This window comes from Hirundo rustica, chromosome 27 (genome assembly GCF_015227805.2).
Source record: "Hirundo rustica isolate bHirRus1 chromosome 27, bHirRus1.pri.v3, whole genome shotgun sequence".
In the NCBI taxonomy this organism is placed as follows: domain Eukaryota; kingdom Metazoa; phylum Chordata; class Aves; order Passeriformes; family Hirundinidae; genus Hirundo; species Hirundo rustica.
This window is the reverse complement of record NC_053476.1, coordinates 3179597-3195342: the sequence shown is the minus strand read 5'-3', so window position 1 is coordinate 3195342 and position 15746 is coordinate 3179597. Positions and strand designations below refer to the sequence as shown.

Here is a 15746-nt window from a genome sequence, read left to right as displayed (position 1 = left end):
TGGCTGTTGTGAGTGAGTTTGAACCTACTGATTTACTTCACAAGCCAGAAGAGCCAGGACTGCTCAGGAGCAATTACCTTTCATAGCCTTTGTGATGACAGAAGGAGGTCAGACATGTTCTGCTGTAGAAGATACTGAGGTTCCTCAGCCATTCAAAAACACTCTAAGAGCTTTGAAATCACCTCTTTCCCTGGCAGACCTTTTGCTCTTAGTGCACCCCATGGAGCTCTGCAAGTCAGAAGTTTGTTTGAAGTAGGAGTGCTGTGAATCCTTTCCCACTGCTGTTTACCCACTGGTGAAGCTGCATGCTGTGCCACAAACAGATACTCCAAATTGGCAGAAGAACCAAAAGCAGCCTGTGGTTTCCACAGAGGCTGTGATGCCATTACTGGATGTGTGTCTTCAGTCACACGAGAGGGAGAGGACAATGCTAGGTACAATTACTGGTAATTAATTGTTTTACAGTAAATGAGTCAAACGTGGTTTTGGTAAGAAGAGTGCTACTCCCAAGGGTTTCGTCAGGAGCTCCATTTGTGCATGCCTCATCCATCATCCATTGTCCTGCAGCATCACTCAGCCTGTGCATTGGTTCAGTTCATTCAGAGCTGTAGGATTTCCACAACCCCCATTCTGGGCCCATCTTCCTCTCATGTCACTCCATGGGGTGGGCTTATAAACTTGCATATGTATAGACTTACAGAAAATCCTGTTAAATGTGAGCTGTTTTAATTCTGCAGTTCATCTAAATCATTACTCATAGTCCTTCCTGAAAAAGGGCAAATTTAGAGATACTTCCCAAGGGAAATTAAGCTCTTCCAGCAGAGGGATCCTTTCCTGTTCTCTTTCTCTCTACCTGCTTCCATGTACTCCTGTTATCGATGATGGTGACAAATTGAATTCTGAATTCCTCCCTGCCAAAGCCTTTTTTTCCTATCCTGTAGATCTTTTCAGAACACTAAGCAAGTGTATGGCTTTATCTAAGAACATGGATGAGTGAAGTGAGCACCAGGAGCAGGCAGTGGTGTCAGCATGCCTGATCACAGAAACAGCACAAAGTTTCTGGAGCACCTGCCAGCCTTAGACGGCGGCTGTGTGTCTTGCTGTGCCTTTGGCACACCTGTGGTGTGTTGTCCCTAGGACAGGCCTTGGCCCATCCCTAGGTGGAGGTTAGTGCCTGTGGATCAGCAGGAATGTGTGGAGAGCATTGTGCTTTCAGCAGCAGGACTCTACAGGGAGCTGATCCTGCTGTAGATACTCCTGAGGACCCTCCTCAGTGCCACCCACTGCACCAAGACCTCACACTCCCAAATCGGCTCAGAAATGGGGACAGACACTGCAGCTCTGGAGTTCCCGGGAGTTCTCTGTGTGAGGACTTTTGATCATTCTGATGCTTCTCTGTGCTTCTGGAACATTAGAAGGAAACAAAGTAACCTTTCAGTACTTTAGCTATATACATTAACTGTAGTTTAAGGTTCCATAATCTGGCCTCAAAAGAGATGTCTCCTTCAGCTGCTTCGGCTACAGAAAATACAGCTGAGACCTGAGTGAGTTCTGGCAGCATCTGGAGACAAGAGTCATGTTTGCATTTGCTTTATGTCACTTTCTATACTGTTAAAACCTGAAATGGGCTTTTTAGTCATTGTAGACAGGCTTTTATTCACACAAATTCCTGATACTGGACTGATAAAAGTCAGTTTTTCAACAGGAGTAGGAAGTGTATTCCTTGTGGACACTCACTGCAGACTGCCGTCAGGGTGCTGTGCTGGCAGAGCAAGAGAGAAGACCTAAACAAAATCAAACTCTTGTAAGTTGGTTGTGATGAGAAAATGTTTAATTTCATTGCCCTAACAGATCAGTCCTTCAGTCTGAAACAAAATGGGAAATACTAGAAACCAGGTTTGATCAGTGGGGAAGGAAGGAAGAGGCACCTGTGAGTGATTCATGGCTGATTTTGTGTTTCTGGTGCACAACACTCAGAGACTGGAAAGGGGCTTCACTGTGATATTTAGAGGGCAAAATACATCTAAAGGAGCTGCCCTGATTTAGTATTGCTCTCTCATCTCTAATTTTGTTGATTATTTTATGTTCTTGAGCAGTAAAATATAGAAAATACCTTCAGTGAAAGGAATATTTCTCTCATTTCTCTTAAGGCAGAGTATCATCAGTCAGCTGCGTATACCAACAGAAATTGGGTTCTTGGTATTATATGTATTATAGTATACATTATGTTATTTAAATTGAAATTTCCATCATAAAACATTGGAATGTTTTTGGTGCATGACACTGAAGGAAACAGACCCATTGTTTTGCTGCCTGTATTTCCTAACAGAAGTCAGCAATACGTAATTCTCTGTGCAACAAAAGGTGTAGAAATACTTGTGAGGAAGCCCCTCATGCTGGAACAACCTCTCCTGAGTCACACCTTCCTTCCCACAGAGCTACATCTATGATGAGATTAATGGACTCAGATAAGTCACAGTAATACCACTGGGCACAGTTTAGTAAATTAACAGTTAATCTCCTAAGAGTTACCCATCATTTGTGTTTTCTTTCTCCTTTCACTCACATAATTCATTCTCTTTAGTACAAGTGGCAAGGCAAGGGACCAGAAAGCAATCCCTTAGTGACCATTAAAATAACAAAGTGGTAAATGGTTTTTAACATCTCAGGAAGGAGAGATAATTGTGTCAAGAACTGACAACAAGATTTCTATTTTCAACCTTATACCTCTTTCTTGTGAAGAGAGAGTTCTGCCAGCTCACCCAGCAGTTCCCCTAGGCAGAGGCTGGCTGTTGTCTCATCCCACACAGCCATGGTCACACTTCCTGATATTTCATTTCACTCAGTAGTTCTGTCCTAGCACTGTGCCCATTTTCCTGGTGCAAAATGGCCTGTCCTGAGACCATGTACCCCATACAACTGCACAGCCCGTGTTTGGTGGATGATCTGGCTAAGTACCCGCACGAGGTTGGTTAAATTTATTTTCTCAGACATGTTGTGATTTGCATTGCAGACGTAAAGGTTTATTTAGAGCAGAGTTACCAGCAGAGTGTGAGCCCTCTAATGAAAGAATTAATTGCCAAAGAAGAGTTGAGTAAGCCGAGCATTGCAGGGCGGAGGAAGGGGTGCTGGGGCAGGTGGCCAGGCTCATCTTCCAAACCCTTTCCGCTGCCTCGGCCGTGCTGCAGAAACTCTCGGGAGTCTCTCGCCGCCCACGGTCAGTGCATCTCAGCTGGACGGTGCCAGGGTCGCTGCTGCTGCTCTAGCACACTCTTGCCTGCCCTGTGTGGACACAGAGCAAATCACTGCCTTGAGAGGAGTCTGAGCATTCCTGCTGAGTGCAGTTCTTACACCCGACAATGTCAGCAGCAGAGACACAGAGGCTCCATGCCCGGCACCCTGGGCGCTTTCTCAGAACTGTATTTTTTATTATTCTAGTAAGCAAAAATTATTTCCCATCTGATAAAGTTTTTAAACTGTATTTTATATTTAAGCAGAGGGAAGAGCAGTACTTGCTGTATTTTAACCCCTGATTCTGCTTCAACGCAGTAATGAGGTTTCTCATTCCTGGGTGAATGGACCTCCGACTCTTTCCCAGCCCAAATTACAAAACTTTTTTCTGACTAAATATATTGCAGACATTGGGGCAGATGTAACCCACTAATAATCACATGCTTACAAAGTGTTGACTTACCTGACATCTCCCCACACTGGGAATGAGAGTAGGAAGCAGAATATGACTGGGAGGATTTTCCACCACCTTGGAAAGATCCTTGGGAGGCACTGAAAAAAAAAAAAAAGAGAGAATTCATCAAAACATACTAACATTGGATATTCAATTGAAAGATATGTTGATGCAGCTTCAGGGACAAAAAAATCTTTATTAGTAAATAAGTACATTAGGATTTCTTTGTGCTCCCTTGCTAAAATATGAAATACATACACAAGATCCTGTTGCCCCTCCTGCAGCAGCGCCCGGTACTGCTGGATCTCCTGCTCCAGGCGGGTTTTTATACCCAGGAGCATCTTGTACTCCTGGCTCTGCCCCTCCATCTCACAGCGGATGCTGCCCAGCTCCTCCTCAACAGCGTTGACCTGTGCCTGGATTTGTTGCAGCAGGAAACTGTAGCGAGACTCAGTTTCTGCCAGGGAGTTCTCCAGAGAGCTTTTCTGGAAAGGAAAACAAAGGGGTTGAGGAGCAGAGTTCTGTGACTCCTTGCCCAAGGAGGGAAGGGCCCGCAGATCCTGCCCCCGTACCGTGCTGAGCTGTGCCTGCAGTTCGATCTCCAGGTTCTGCATCTCGCGCCTCAGCTCGGTGAGCTGGTGGCTGCTTGTCTGGATGTCCTGGCTGCTGGAAGTGACCTGCTGATTGACTTCTTGGATCTGCAGAGTCAAACGCCAGAGACACTTTCTGAGCCACAAGGGAGCAGATTTGCTGAGTGACTGCTCACATTTCTGGGGAGCCTCTCCCTTTCAGCCAGTCCCAGTACTGGGGTGTCTGGGCTGTCCCACCAAAGGAGACTCCACTCTGGTGGAGTACCTTGCTACGTACCTTGACCTCATACCACTGCTCCACCTCCCTGCGGTTCTTCTCAATGATCTGCTCATATTCATCTCTCAGATCATTCAGGATCTTTGTCAAGTCTTCTCCAGGGGCAGCATTGACCTCCACGCTCACATCACCACCAGTTTGGGACTGGAGCTGCCTCATTTCCTGCAGGGAGTGCAGAGAGAGACACAAGAGCACACACAGGTCATTTGTTGTGCTGGGGCAAAGCAGTGCCAAGGTACAAAGGAATGACGGTTCCATGGCATAAGGTGAAATGGAGTGGATATGTGATGGTGGGAGCTGTGAAGATCAATGGATTATGTCTCTGTGCTATCTGTCATTGGATCATACCTCCTCGTGATTTCTCTTCAGAGCAATCAGCTCATCCTTCAAGGACTCCAGCTCAGATTCCAGTGAAGATCTAACCAGAGTCAGGTCATCCATGAGATTTCTCAGGCCATTGATGTCAGCCTCCACGGTCTGACGGATGACCAGCTCATTCTCATACCTGTGTCACACACAGAGACAGAGAAATGGGGAGATGAGGTGCTGACAGTCAATAGCACACATCCTTCTAAGATCAGAATTCCAGTAAAACAGGTTGACTCATTAATACCACCCAGGGCAGTCCTCCCTTTTCTTCTGAGATGATGAGAGGGATTTGACAGGCATGCAAGGTTGACAGGGAGGTACTCACTTCATTCTGAAGTCATCGGCAGTCATCTTGCTGTTATCAATGTCCAGAAGCATTCTGTTGTTGTCCACAGTTGCAGAAATAATCTGCAAAAGGGGAATATGGAGAGGAGTCTTTCTGTGTTCTAGATTTCCAGGACAAGCAGAAAGAGGACACAAAGCTTTGGTAGGGGGTCATTGCAGGTCTTAGAATTGTTTATTGCGGTCGAGCGGGGACTGTATGGAAGGGTAACAATCAAGATTTACGTCTCAGGGAAGATTGTGCTGTCACAGACCATCCTGCCAAATCCATACTCTTCCTTTTCTCAAGTTAGGGACAGCCCCCATGTGTCCCAAAGAGTGTTTGCAGCCCTTGCCATATAATGTACTTCTTCACGGTGTCTGTTTACTATCTTTTTTTGATACTATGTGACCTGATTGTAATGGAAGACCTCAGTCCTTCCAGCTGGTGTCTGTAGGAGTGTGCAGGGACAAAGGGAGCTCAGATCCTGCCATCCAGGTGCCTTGGCTTTGCACTCCATCCAGCTGATCTGGGTGGGAGCAGGGAGAAGCGCTGCAAACCACACATGGCTGGTTTGGAGCCACCTGCACAACGTGGGATGTACATTGCATGAGCCGGCGTGTCTGTGGCTGGTGGAGCTCCTGGTGCCTGGGGCTGTGCCCTGTTGCCTGTGGGCTGCTGTGAGGGTTTTCTCACCCAGGGGATGGGAGGTGCAGCTCAGCAGGTTTGTGCCTGCGGTACCAGCAGCACGGCCGTCCTGCAGGCGGGTAGAGCCCAGAGCCGGGGATGGAGGGAGGAGGAAGGAGCAAAGAGGAAGGAGGAAGGCCTTAGAGGAGAGAGGAGCGTGTGGGAGATGGAGGCACGTGTGCCGGGATGATCCTACCTGATTTTGGAGTTGTTCGATGGTCTGGTAGTAGGAGCTGTAGTCCTTGGAAACGCTGGGAGCTTGTTTCCTGTACCACTCACGGATGTGGTGCTCAAGCTGAGCGTTCTCTTCCTCCAGCCTTCTCACCTTCTCCAGGTAAGATGCCAGGCGGTCGTTGAGGTTCTGCATGGTGACCTTCTCATTGTTGCCCAGCAGCAGGTCCCCGCCAGGGCCGCAGCTCCCCGCAAAGCCCCCGCCAAAGCCCCCGCCAAAGCCCCCGCCAAGGCTGCCAATGCTCAGGCTGCCCCCGTAGCCCCCGCAGGCCGCCCCGCCGTAGCTGCCCCCGCCGATGACGGAGGAGGCGTAGCGCCGGCAGGACACAGAGGAGCTGCGGCCGCTGCTGCCACCACAGGCGCCTCCACCTCCTCCTCCGCTCCTGTACGAGGTGCTGGATGTTCTCTTGATGCTGCAGCTCATGGTGAAGGGATCAGATACACAGCCCCAGATGCAAAGCTCTGCGCAGCGAGATACAGGAAATCAAATGCAGCGGGCCGTCCTTGCTGGTGGCTATTTATACCTGCCTGGTGGGTGTCACCTGCCAGGCAGTCCAGCTTCCCATGGGGTTTGCCAGCCCTAGTGCTCATGCCAAAAATGATGTGCTAAGAGGAATTTTGTCTGAGGTAAGTAAAAGGCATTACCATTCACTGCAAATATGTCTTAGTTGATTGACACCAAGCCTGCACTATAATTTTATGTGGGTGGCTCCTTGTTGGATATTTTGTTGAACAATGTAGTATCTCTCAGTTTCTGTTAATCTGGCAATATCTCGCTGGTAATGGCAGCTGATGAAGTCTCTGCTTCATTTTCTGTGTCCGTCATTTTTTACGTTTTGGAACTCAGTTGTTCAGCTTTGGTTTTCCACCTGAGATCACAGACATGAAGCAGCCTCCGAGGGCGATCATGACACCAGCAGCTTCCATGGAGTCTTCATTCATTTATTCATTTCAAATTTACATCAGCTTAATAGAAATCTACTTTAATGCACCAAAATATTTTTTTTTAAGACTGCATTCCCATGTCTATTACAGAAGAGAACTTTGAATTTTTCACTCTGTATTCAATGGAGTCCTGCTGGCATTCAGTTTTCTCTGAACATGCAGCATGTGGATCATGGTCTTTTTTCATTTTGAAGAAAACTCTGCATAACAGACACAAAAGTAACATTTTACAAGGGAAAATATATTAAATCTTATCATATCAAAGAGCTCCTAGTTTTATTTTAATGGTTTTAAATGGACACTGAGGAAATTGAGAGGAGAAATATTTTACTTTGTATATTTTCATAACTATATTTAAATAATAATTTCTCAGATACATCCTTGAATTATATTACAATGAAAAAAATAAGTTTGATTAAAAGAGACAAAGATTAGATCTGAAAAAAATATCATCATTACCTGAGCTCATTGCAGTGAAGGGTATTTTGCAACCATGACAGAATACCTTGCACCACCCAACAGAGAGTCAGAAATACTTGTGTACTTTTTTCCACTGCCCGTGCAAATAGGGAACGGCAGTGAGCTGCTTTTTCCATCTTTACTAATCAAGCTCTGTGAAACTGAGAAAAGCCTTGAACAAAATCAAATTTTCGGATTTCCAACTGCATTAAATATCAGCACTGCAGCTCCTACAGAGGAGTCACTGGGCTGTGCAAAGGAAGCACAAGGAGCTGGTGGGACCTGCTGTGAATCACCATCACAAAATCAGCTTATCCACAGAGAGAGAGGATGGATTCAACCTAGAGGTGTTTTAGGAAGAGGTTCTCTACTACAGAAGAAGAAATAAGCCCTCTCCTCTCTCTGGCTGCAGTTGTGCGGATTTGTTCACCCTTGGTGACTCTGTTACCCCAAGGTGCTGCTGTCATCGCTCAGGGGCTCTGCAGGGCCACCCTGGGCTGGTACTGGATCCATTGGACATGGGGGAAGCTCCTCACAGAAATTCCCTGTATCCCCTGCCACACAAACCTTGCCACACAAACCCAGTACTGTGCCTTGTGGATGTAAAATGATCTTGGAAATCCTTCCTTTCCTCCACCTCTCAATGGCTGCTGTCTTCGTTCTGTTTTAACCCCTTCTGAACTTCACTGTATGATGTGTAGCATTTAGTGCCTGTTGGCAGCAAAGTGATTAGGAGTCAGGGAGATAAATACTCTTCCAAGGTTAGTTTGAAGCATGGACTGACATCAGTGGAGGTCCCTGTCCCTGCACCTGTAGGAGGTGAAAATGCAATTCCCTCCCTTAGAGGGCTCTGGAATATGCACAATTCTTAATCCTCAGACCATTTATCGTGAACACCATGGCTCTTTCTGGATGGTTTTTGTGTAGTCCATGTTTCTAAACCAAAGAAGGAGAAATTAGCATTACTAGAATCTCACTGTTCCTGTTCTGTGTCCTTGGCAGCATTTATGCAGCACAAACTCTGTTTAACGAGACTGCAAAGGCTCGTTCATGCCAGCACAATGCCAGCACACTTCAGCTTGGTGTAAGTCAAGTGTTTCTGTTTCCCTGAATGGTTTCCAAGCGTTGAGAAAGTTTGCGTGGCAGCGTGACGTGTACTTCTAGAAATCAATTTTGTATCTGTTCTCTCAATCCGTACTTGTGTGCATCTGTTGTGTTACTCAGCAGTGCTGTTTCTCTTCTCTTGGACTCACATTTTCTTTCACTCTCAACTCAGCCCCTGAGGTCCCTCCCTTGTGTGCAGCTCTGCACCAGCAGCTCAGCCTGTGAGGTTGTGTGCAAGTGAGATGTACCCTCCCCTTGGGCAGCCTCACTGGAATTTTGGCCCCTCAGTTGCTGGGATACACTGGGAGCTATATCCAAAAGTGAACATTCCAGGCCTTTTTACATGTACTTAATTTCTCAGAGGTCAAAGGCAATTGCTGTCAATATTAACATTTGATGGAAATGAACTTTGTAAAGTTACTGTAAATGATATTTCCCTTTCACTTCTTATAATTTCAAAACATTTGTTTTGAAATTTGTTTGGTGCATTTCCAGGTTAAACCAATGAGTTTTCATCGAAGTTTTGTGAATTGAAACATTAGTTTCATTTTACAGCCATGGCTCTGTAATCATTACTGTTCCTCTGTGGACACTCACGTGCAGCCCACACCATTGGAGTCATTGAACACTGAGGTTCTTCAATCCCTTTAAGGCTGATATTCATCTGTTGGGTCTCAGAGCTCAGCTAACGTGAATATCTGACACATTTTTAAGAAACAAAGGCACAGCCCAAGAAGATTCTGATCTGCCCTGACTGCTCAGAAATTGTGTTTTAATTATAAATTTTGTTATCAACTACTGGAGTGTATCAGCAACCTCTCTACCTGGGGGTGTGTCTTGGCATGGCTTTGTGTTTTCTAAGTGTTTACACCTACAGAAGGAAAGAAAAACCCCACACAGGATTCTGGTTGCATCAGACAGAAATTAAATTTTATTAGAGACATTTTCCTGATTTAGAGCAACCTGAGTACCAAACAGGTTGGATCTGTAAAGCAGCAGTTTGAGTGCCAGTGACCAAAGCTGCAGAGCTTTGTGGGCAGAAGCAGCACAGAGCATGCAGGGCAGGGGGAGAGGTGACATCTGTAACTCTCAGGAACTGTTCAGATCATCATCTTTCCTTGGGAGTGTGGGGAATGCAGTGGATTTGGGCCAGTTTCTTTTTGGAAGGTCTTGCACTGGAGGATCCTTGATGTGTATTCTTAGTCAAAAGATTTTCTTCCATATCCTGTTTAGAGACAAAACAAGCATGAACTTCATCAGTCCTGGCACTGAATGTCTGAGATACCAGTATCCCCCAGACATTAGGATCATGTGGGAGTGGCCATAAGCATTCCAAAAGCAAAAACGGATAACTCCAGCATGGCACAAAGGCTGTGGGATTTATGAGGTTCTGCAGAGAATGAGACAGATGAAAAAAAACAGCTGAGGTTAAACTACAGGATCAACTGATATCACCCACAAAATGGAATAGAAATGGACTGTTGTGTGCTCTGGAAGTGGAGTTGATCCTTTGCACACAAAGAGGAAAGAATTGTTAGTAACAGTAAATCTAATACTTTCCAGAAATTTTAGTTTATCCTCAGTAATGTTTGCATCTGGAAGAGTATGTTGGTATAAATTCGTGCATTAATTAGTCAGGATGTGACTGAGAGAACACCATGCCCATACCATCGTTCTCACCTTGGCTTTCACCGCCACTCCTGCAGGAATGGGACTGGGACTGGGAAGATGAAGAGTAGGAGTGGGAACTGCTGATGCCTCCTGAGGTTCTTCCTCCTCCTCCTCCTCCAATGCATCCACCACCGCTTCCACCTCCCATTCCTCCACTTCCTCCTCCCATTCCACCTCCACCACTTCCTCCTCCCATTCCTCCTCCACAACTTCCTCCTCCCATTCCTCCTCCCATTCCTCCTCCCATTCCCCCTCCCATTCCACTGCCGCCGCCTCCATATCCACCACTCATGCCACCACCTCCTCCTCTTCCTCCTCCAGAATAACCACCACCTCCAATTCTACCACCTCCCATGCCTCCTCCCATTCCTCCTGATGGGATTCTGCAAAGAGAGAGAAAGAAGGGGGAAAAAAGGTTAATCAATAGCACTTTGCCATCTAAAGGTCATTAAGCTACAGCTGCTGCCCAGGAGCCAGCATCTCTCTGGGCTGTACTGCTGGTTAGAACCTAGCACTACGCAGCAAAACAACTGAGGCAGTGCCAAAAATTATCCTCTCTTTCAACTTAAACTTGAATGCCATAACTTTTGCATTTCCCACATTCTGCCTAGGGATTCCTTGCAATATTTGGCACATACATCAGTGTATGACTCAAAATCAGAAAGATGAGAATGAGAATTTGGCTGTTGTTTCAGGCACTGAGAAGAAGTTGGCACACTGCATAAGTGAGGCTGAAGTAGCTTGAACTTTCAGAAACTTTTATGTAGATTTGGAAAACTTTGGTTGGTTTGGGGTGTTTTTTGCTTTCAGTCTTTTCCTGCCTTTTCAGTTCCTGGCTTTCCTGGAACCAGACTCTCTTACATGCATTTCCTTGGCCAACCCCAAACTGGTAGTTCAGAATTTCTGCATTAATTTTTCTTCACATAAGTTCTGTTCTGAACAGAATGAAATATCTCACACTTGGGAGGCGATTGGCCAAGACAACTTCATCAGCCTCATTTCAGTACAACATCTATTTTGCAAATCTAGACTGTTGTATTTCCTGCCGGTGATTGACCAGCAGTTGGGTGTCACGCAGTGCTGTGTTCTGTCAGTACGTACACAAGATCCTGCTGCCCCTCCTCCAGCAGTGCCCGGTACTGCTGGATCTCCTGCTCCAGGCGGGTCTTGATGCCCAGGAGCATCTTGTACTCCTCGTTCTGGCTCTCCATCTCACAGCGGATGCTGGCCAGCTCCTCCTCCAAGGGCCCGATCATGCCCTGGATCTGCTGCAGCTGCATGTTATAGCGACGTTCTGTGTCTTCCAGGTTGGATTGCAGAGAGTCTATCTGTGAAGGGAAAAACAAAATGCAGTGTTTAGGGGAATGTGGTGACTTTAACTTGTTTTGGTGGGAAAACAGGAGATCTTCACAAGTCCTCAGAAAAAAAGTGTAGCATTGAAGATAAGTAAACCAGTATCCCATTCTGCTTGGATGGATTACTTGCTGGCTGTAGCTCTTCTCACATACACTGTGTCACAGGTGAAGCAAACGCCTTTCCTTACCATGGCAATCTGTGACTGCAGCTCAATTTCCAGACTCTGATATTCACGCCTCAGCTCAGAGATCTGCTGGTTGCTTGATTGTATTTCCTGGCCACTTGAGTGGACTTGCTGAGTAACTTCTTCCATCTGAAAAATTAACATCCAAAATTGAGGCATTTTTGATAATTAGAAAACATTGTGGGGTTATTATAAAATCATCAAGAAATCAATTAATAAGGATAAAGATGCCATGCAGGCTGTTTATTTCCCACAAGCCACTCTGCCAACACCGTGGTAATTCACTGGCTGCTGGAACACAGGTGCTCTACCTGTTTTACCACATAACAGATATTCCAGGACTGAACTGTTGCAGGAAACTGCCTAAAGTAATTTAAAGTTATTGTCCCTTAAACAACACATGATTAGTTTCCTTTCACCAGCTGTAAATAGATCCAATTCTTTGTGAAAGATTTCATTACCAAAGCCCTCCTGTGCTTTACCTTGGTTTCATACCAGCTTTCCACCTCCTTCCGGTTGTTCTCAATGAGCCTCTCGTACTCGCTGCGCATTTCATTTAATTTTTCCATTAAGTTAATGCCAGGAGTAGCATTGACCTCCACACTGACATCGCCACCAGACTGGCCTTGCAGTCCTCTCATTTCCTGTAAAAAACCAAAAAAATCACAAAACCCCCATGAGGTTCTCAAAGGATGGAGGTAAGGAGGAATGGCACCAGTTCAAATACAGGGAGGGAAAAGGACATAGACCCTCACACAGCCCATGACTCCAGCAAAAGCTGTCCTCACCATGGAACAATTCTGCCATTCCTGAGGCTCCAGTGCTCACAGCCAGGCACTGCATGCACAGAGACCCTGGCGCTGCCTCCACAGGGTTGTAAGGAATTCTCTGCAGTGTGCTCTTTGTGGAAATCTTTTCTTTTCTGTGGGAAATCTCACTGAAGAGAGTAAAAATGCTTTTTTTTTTTTTTTTTTTTTTTTTTTTTTTTTTGACTCCTCCATATAGTCTATCCAATTTTCCTTCCATGAGTTTGGCAAGCAAACTGTAGTTTGTGCTGAAAGCCGTTCATCCCCCTGGTCTCACGTGTTGACCTGGTCTCTCATGACACCAGCTGTGGGCAGCTATGCCCTCTACACACTCCTCAATATCAAACCCAGCTTGTGTCAAGTTGGATGATCAAAACCTGGTTACTGCTGGTGGAAAAAATGAGGGGAAATTCTTTCAGTGTTGTGTTGCCTCTGATTATTGAAGTGTGAAGAAACTTACCTCTTCATGGTTCTTCTTCAGGAAGATCAGTTCCTCTTTCAGGGACTCAAACTGTGTCTCCAAGTCAGATCTGGACAGAGTCAGTTGATCCAAAAGTGGGCGTAATCCATTGATATCACTTGCCACACTCTGGTGGAGAGTATATTCAGTCTCATACCTGAATGACAGACAAGAAGGAGAGTAAAAGTGCTGCCAGACCTCTTTTTTGGTATATCAGTTATGGACAGTTCCTATCTTACATCTCTGATCAATTCTTCGAAGAAATGACCCCATTCTCTTTGTCTCCAATAGGTGTGTTTGATTTCATTACAGGTTCTCTCTGTGAGATTTATACCATGAGGATTATGCTTATAAATGTATGTGAAAGAATGGAGAAATTCGAATGGAGTCTCTTAAATGTGTCTCATCAAGAACTCATCTGGAGAAAAATAAGAATGAAAACCCAAACCAATCCTTCTCAGAATGCTTTCCCCAACAATTCTCTATTCTCTGGTCATAGCCAAAAGTCTCCAGCTTCTACAAAGATTAATTGGCAATGGAAACTCATGGGGATAAAGGGAGGCAAAGTGGATGGAGCCAGGAAGGGAGTGACTCACTTCAGTCTGAAGTCATCCACAGTCATTCTGGTGTTGTCCATGTCAAGAAGCATCCTGTTAAGGTCCACATTTGCACCAACAATCTGAAAGGGAGGGGGCAGGTGTTATTCAGTCAGTTGTCTTTTTAGTCTGACAACAGAGACAAGAAACATCTATGCACAAACACCTTGCACAAGGGATTTATGGCAATATCAAGCCTTCAAGCCAGACTAGAGCTGCAGGGGTTATTAGAGAGATGAATTTTTTCTTCCAGATAAAAGGAAGTGCCTTTACTGTTAATTTTGCTTTACAAATATCCATTAAAAATGCCTTGTTGCAAAGAATAACTAAATTACTCCTCATATTTAAAAAAGAAAAAAAAACCCAAACAAACAAAAAACCCCAACCCAACCAACAGAGAACGGTGGGAAAACAGAATTTCCATTACTTTTGGGAACAGCCATGTTCACACAAGCAATACATGACTGTTAAATGGCTGAGGGCTGGAATGAGACTAACTGCACATGCTGGCTCATCCTGTATATTCACAAAAACAACCAATTAATATAGCAATAATAGCACGACACAGGCAGGGATTAAATCTGCTTTTCAAGAGTGAAGAACGAGTGAGCGGCAGCCCAGCATTGAAGGGAGCATGGCACAGGCCATGTGATGGGGCACTGGTGCAATGCTTCCTGCACCAGATACACATGTGGCAGAACAGGTGGACAGGAGCTGGTTCCCACACCACTCTGCTTCCTGCCTAAAGCACAGGAAGGGGAATATCACCCCAAACGGGGGCCTTGTGCTGCATGAGGAAAACGTCATTCCAATAAGAACATGTTCCAAGTTAGTAAAAATGCATCATACCTGGTTTTGCAGCTCTTCAATTGTCCTGTAATATTGGCTGTAATCCTTGCTCTGAGAGGGAGCTTGATTTTTGTACCACTCCCTGATCAGCTGCTCAAGTTGGGAATTTTCTTCCTCCAAGCGTCGCACTTTATCCATGTACGACGCCAGGCGATCGTTGAGGTTCTGCATGGTCAACTTCTCGTTTGTGGAGAGCAAGCCAGAATCCTCTCCAAAGCCCATCCCACCAAAACTGCCTCCACCATAGCTGCCACCACCACCAAAGCCACCACTACCCCCAAAGCCACTAAATCCACCTCCACCATATCCACCACCTCCCATTCCACCAAATCCACCCCCTCCTGATCCAAATCCTCCTCCCATGCTTCCACAGCTCATTCCTCCTCCATAACTACCACCACTCATTCTCCCCCCATAGCTACTGCGGCTGATCCTGCCACAGCTGCCGCTGCTGAAGCCCCCCCCATAGCTGCTCCTGGAGCCTCCTCCACCAAAGCTTCTCCCAGAAAAGCCCCCGCTGCCTCCAGAAGAGGTGTATTTTCTTGAGGACACTGAGGAGTATCCTCCAGACCTACCCCCTCCACCACTGCATCTTCCACCACCACCACCACCTCCTCCCCCTCCACTGCTAATTCTAATGGTACTGGTCGAAGATTTGGTGCCACAGCTCATGGTGACAGCAGGCAAGAGTCAAACCGCAACCCCGAGTTTAGCTGCACAGCCTGATAAGCTTCAGGACTGCAAATTTTCATCCCCAGCCCTCTCTATTTATGCACTTGACACTGGGTGTCACCATCAGGGTGTTTCCTTCTCCCAGGGCATTTACCAAACTTCTTGTTTGTGCCAAGAATAATTTGCTGAACAGTATTTTTGTGCAGCTATCTCAGGCGATCCAGCCCACATCTGGGCTTCTGAGGCTTGGTTGAGGTTGAACATCTCACTTCTTTTTGGCATCATTCTTTTCATTTAGTGGTTTCTGGAGTAGATACTTCCTCTGCTAAGGTTTTGTAGCTGCTATTGCTAAAGTCTGTTGTTTGTTCTCTTTTGCTCTTTCCGACTTTGTGCATTTCAGATTTTCTACACATATTCTATTTCCTGCCATACATGCTAATAGGATTGTGTGACTCGTCTGTGAAGGTTGTCCAACTCATGTAT

General features: G+C 45.8%; 2 protein-coding genes across 3 annotated transcripts; both read right to left on the bottom strand.

Moving 5' to 3' along the window:
- Nucleotides 1-3262: 3262 nt before the first annotated feature.
- Nucleotides 3263-6585, bottom strand: LOC120763635 (keratin, type I cytoskeletal 16-like). The gene is made up of 8 exons (XM_040087077.1): nt 6127-6585; nt 5247-5329; nt 4901-5057; nt 4553-4714; nt 4258-4383; nt 3944-4170; nt 3680-3783; nt 3263-3282 (listed from the first exon to the last, which is right to left on the bottom strand). Exons 1-8 carry the CDS (start codon nt 6583-6585, stop codon nt 3263-3265), a joined length of 1338 nt encoding a protein of 445 aa, XP_039943011.1.
- Nucleotides 6586-9757: 3172 nt separating this feature from the next.
- On the bottom strand, nt 9758-15263 carry LOC120763666 (keratin, type I cytoskeletal 10-like). Of its 2 annotated transcripts, XM_040087119.1 has the most exons (9): nt 14592-15263; nt 13743-13825; nt 13147-13303; nt 12363-12524; nt 11884-12009; nt 11442-11668; nt 10626-10723; nt 10350-10580; nt 9758-9894 (listed from the first exon to the last, which is right to left on the bottom strand). In XM_040087119.1, the coding sequence occupies exons 1-9, from the start codon at nt 15261-15263 to the stop codon at nt 9869-9871; spliced, it is 1782 nt and encodes a 593-aa protein (XP_039943053.1). In that variant the 3' UTR covers nt 9758-9868. The 2 variants fall into 2 exon arrangements, with proteins under 2 accessions (XP_039943053.1, XP_039943052.1); XM_040087118.1 differs by having other exon boundaries at nt 10350-10723.
- Between the last annotated feature and the right edge of the window lie 483 nt (nt 15264-15746).

What these genes read in the sequence shown, in the direction of transcription:
- LOC120763635 (XM_040087077.1), bottom strand. Translation starts at nt 6,585, where the DNA reads ATGAGCTGCAGCATCAAGAGAACATCCAGCACCTCGTACAGGAGCGGA. An exon ending in TGAAGAGAAATCACGAGGAG is followed by an intron (nt 4,715 to 4,900) that starts GTATGATCCAAT and finishes CACTCCCTGCAG; the next exon opens with GAAATGAGGCAGCTCCAGTC. An exon ending in TGCAGGCACAGCTCAGCACG is followed by an intron (nt 4,171 to 4,257) that starts GTACGGGGGCAG and finishes TTTCCTTTCCAG; the next exon opens with AAAAGCTCTCTGGAGAACTC.
- LOC120763666 (XM_040087118.1), bottom strand. Translation starts at nt 15,263, where the DNA reads ATGAGCTGTGGCACCAAATCTTCGACCAGTACCATTAGAATTAGCAGT. An exon ending in AAAGCTGGTATGAAACCAAG is followed by an intron (nt 12,010 to 12,362) that starts GTAAAGCACAGG and finishes TTAATTTTTCAG; the next exon opens with ATGGAAGAAGTTACTCAGCA. An exon ending in TGCAGTCACAGATTGCCATG is followed by an intron (nt 11,669 to 11,883) that starts GTAAGGAAAGGC and finishes TTCCCTTCACAG; the next exon opens with ATAGACTCTCTGCAATCCAA.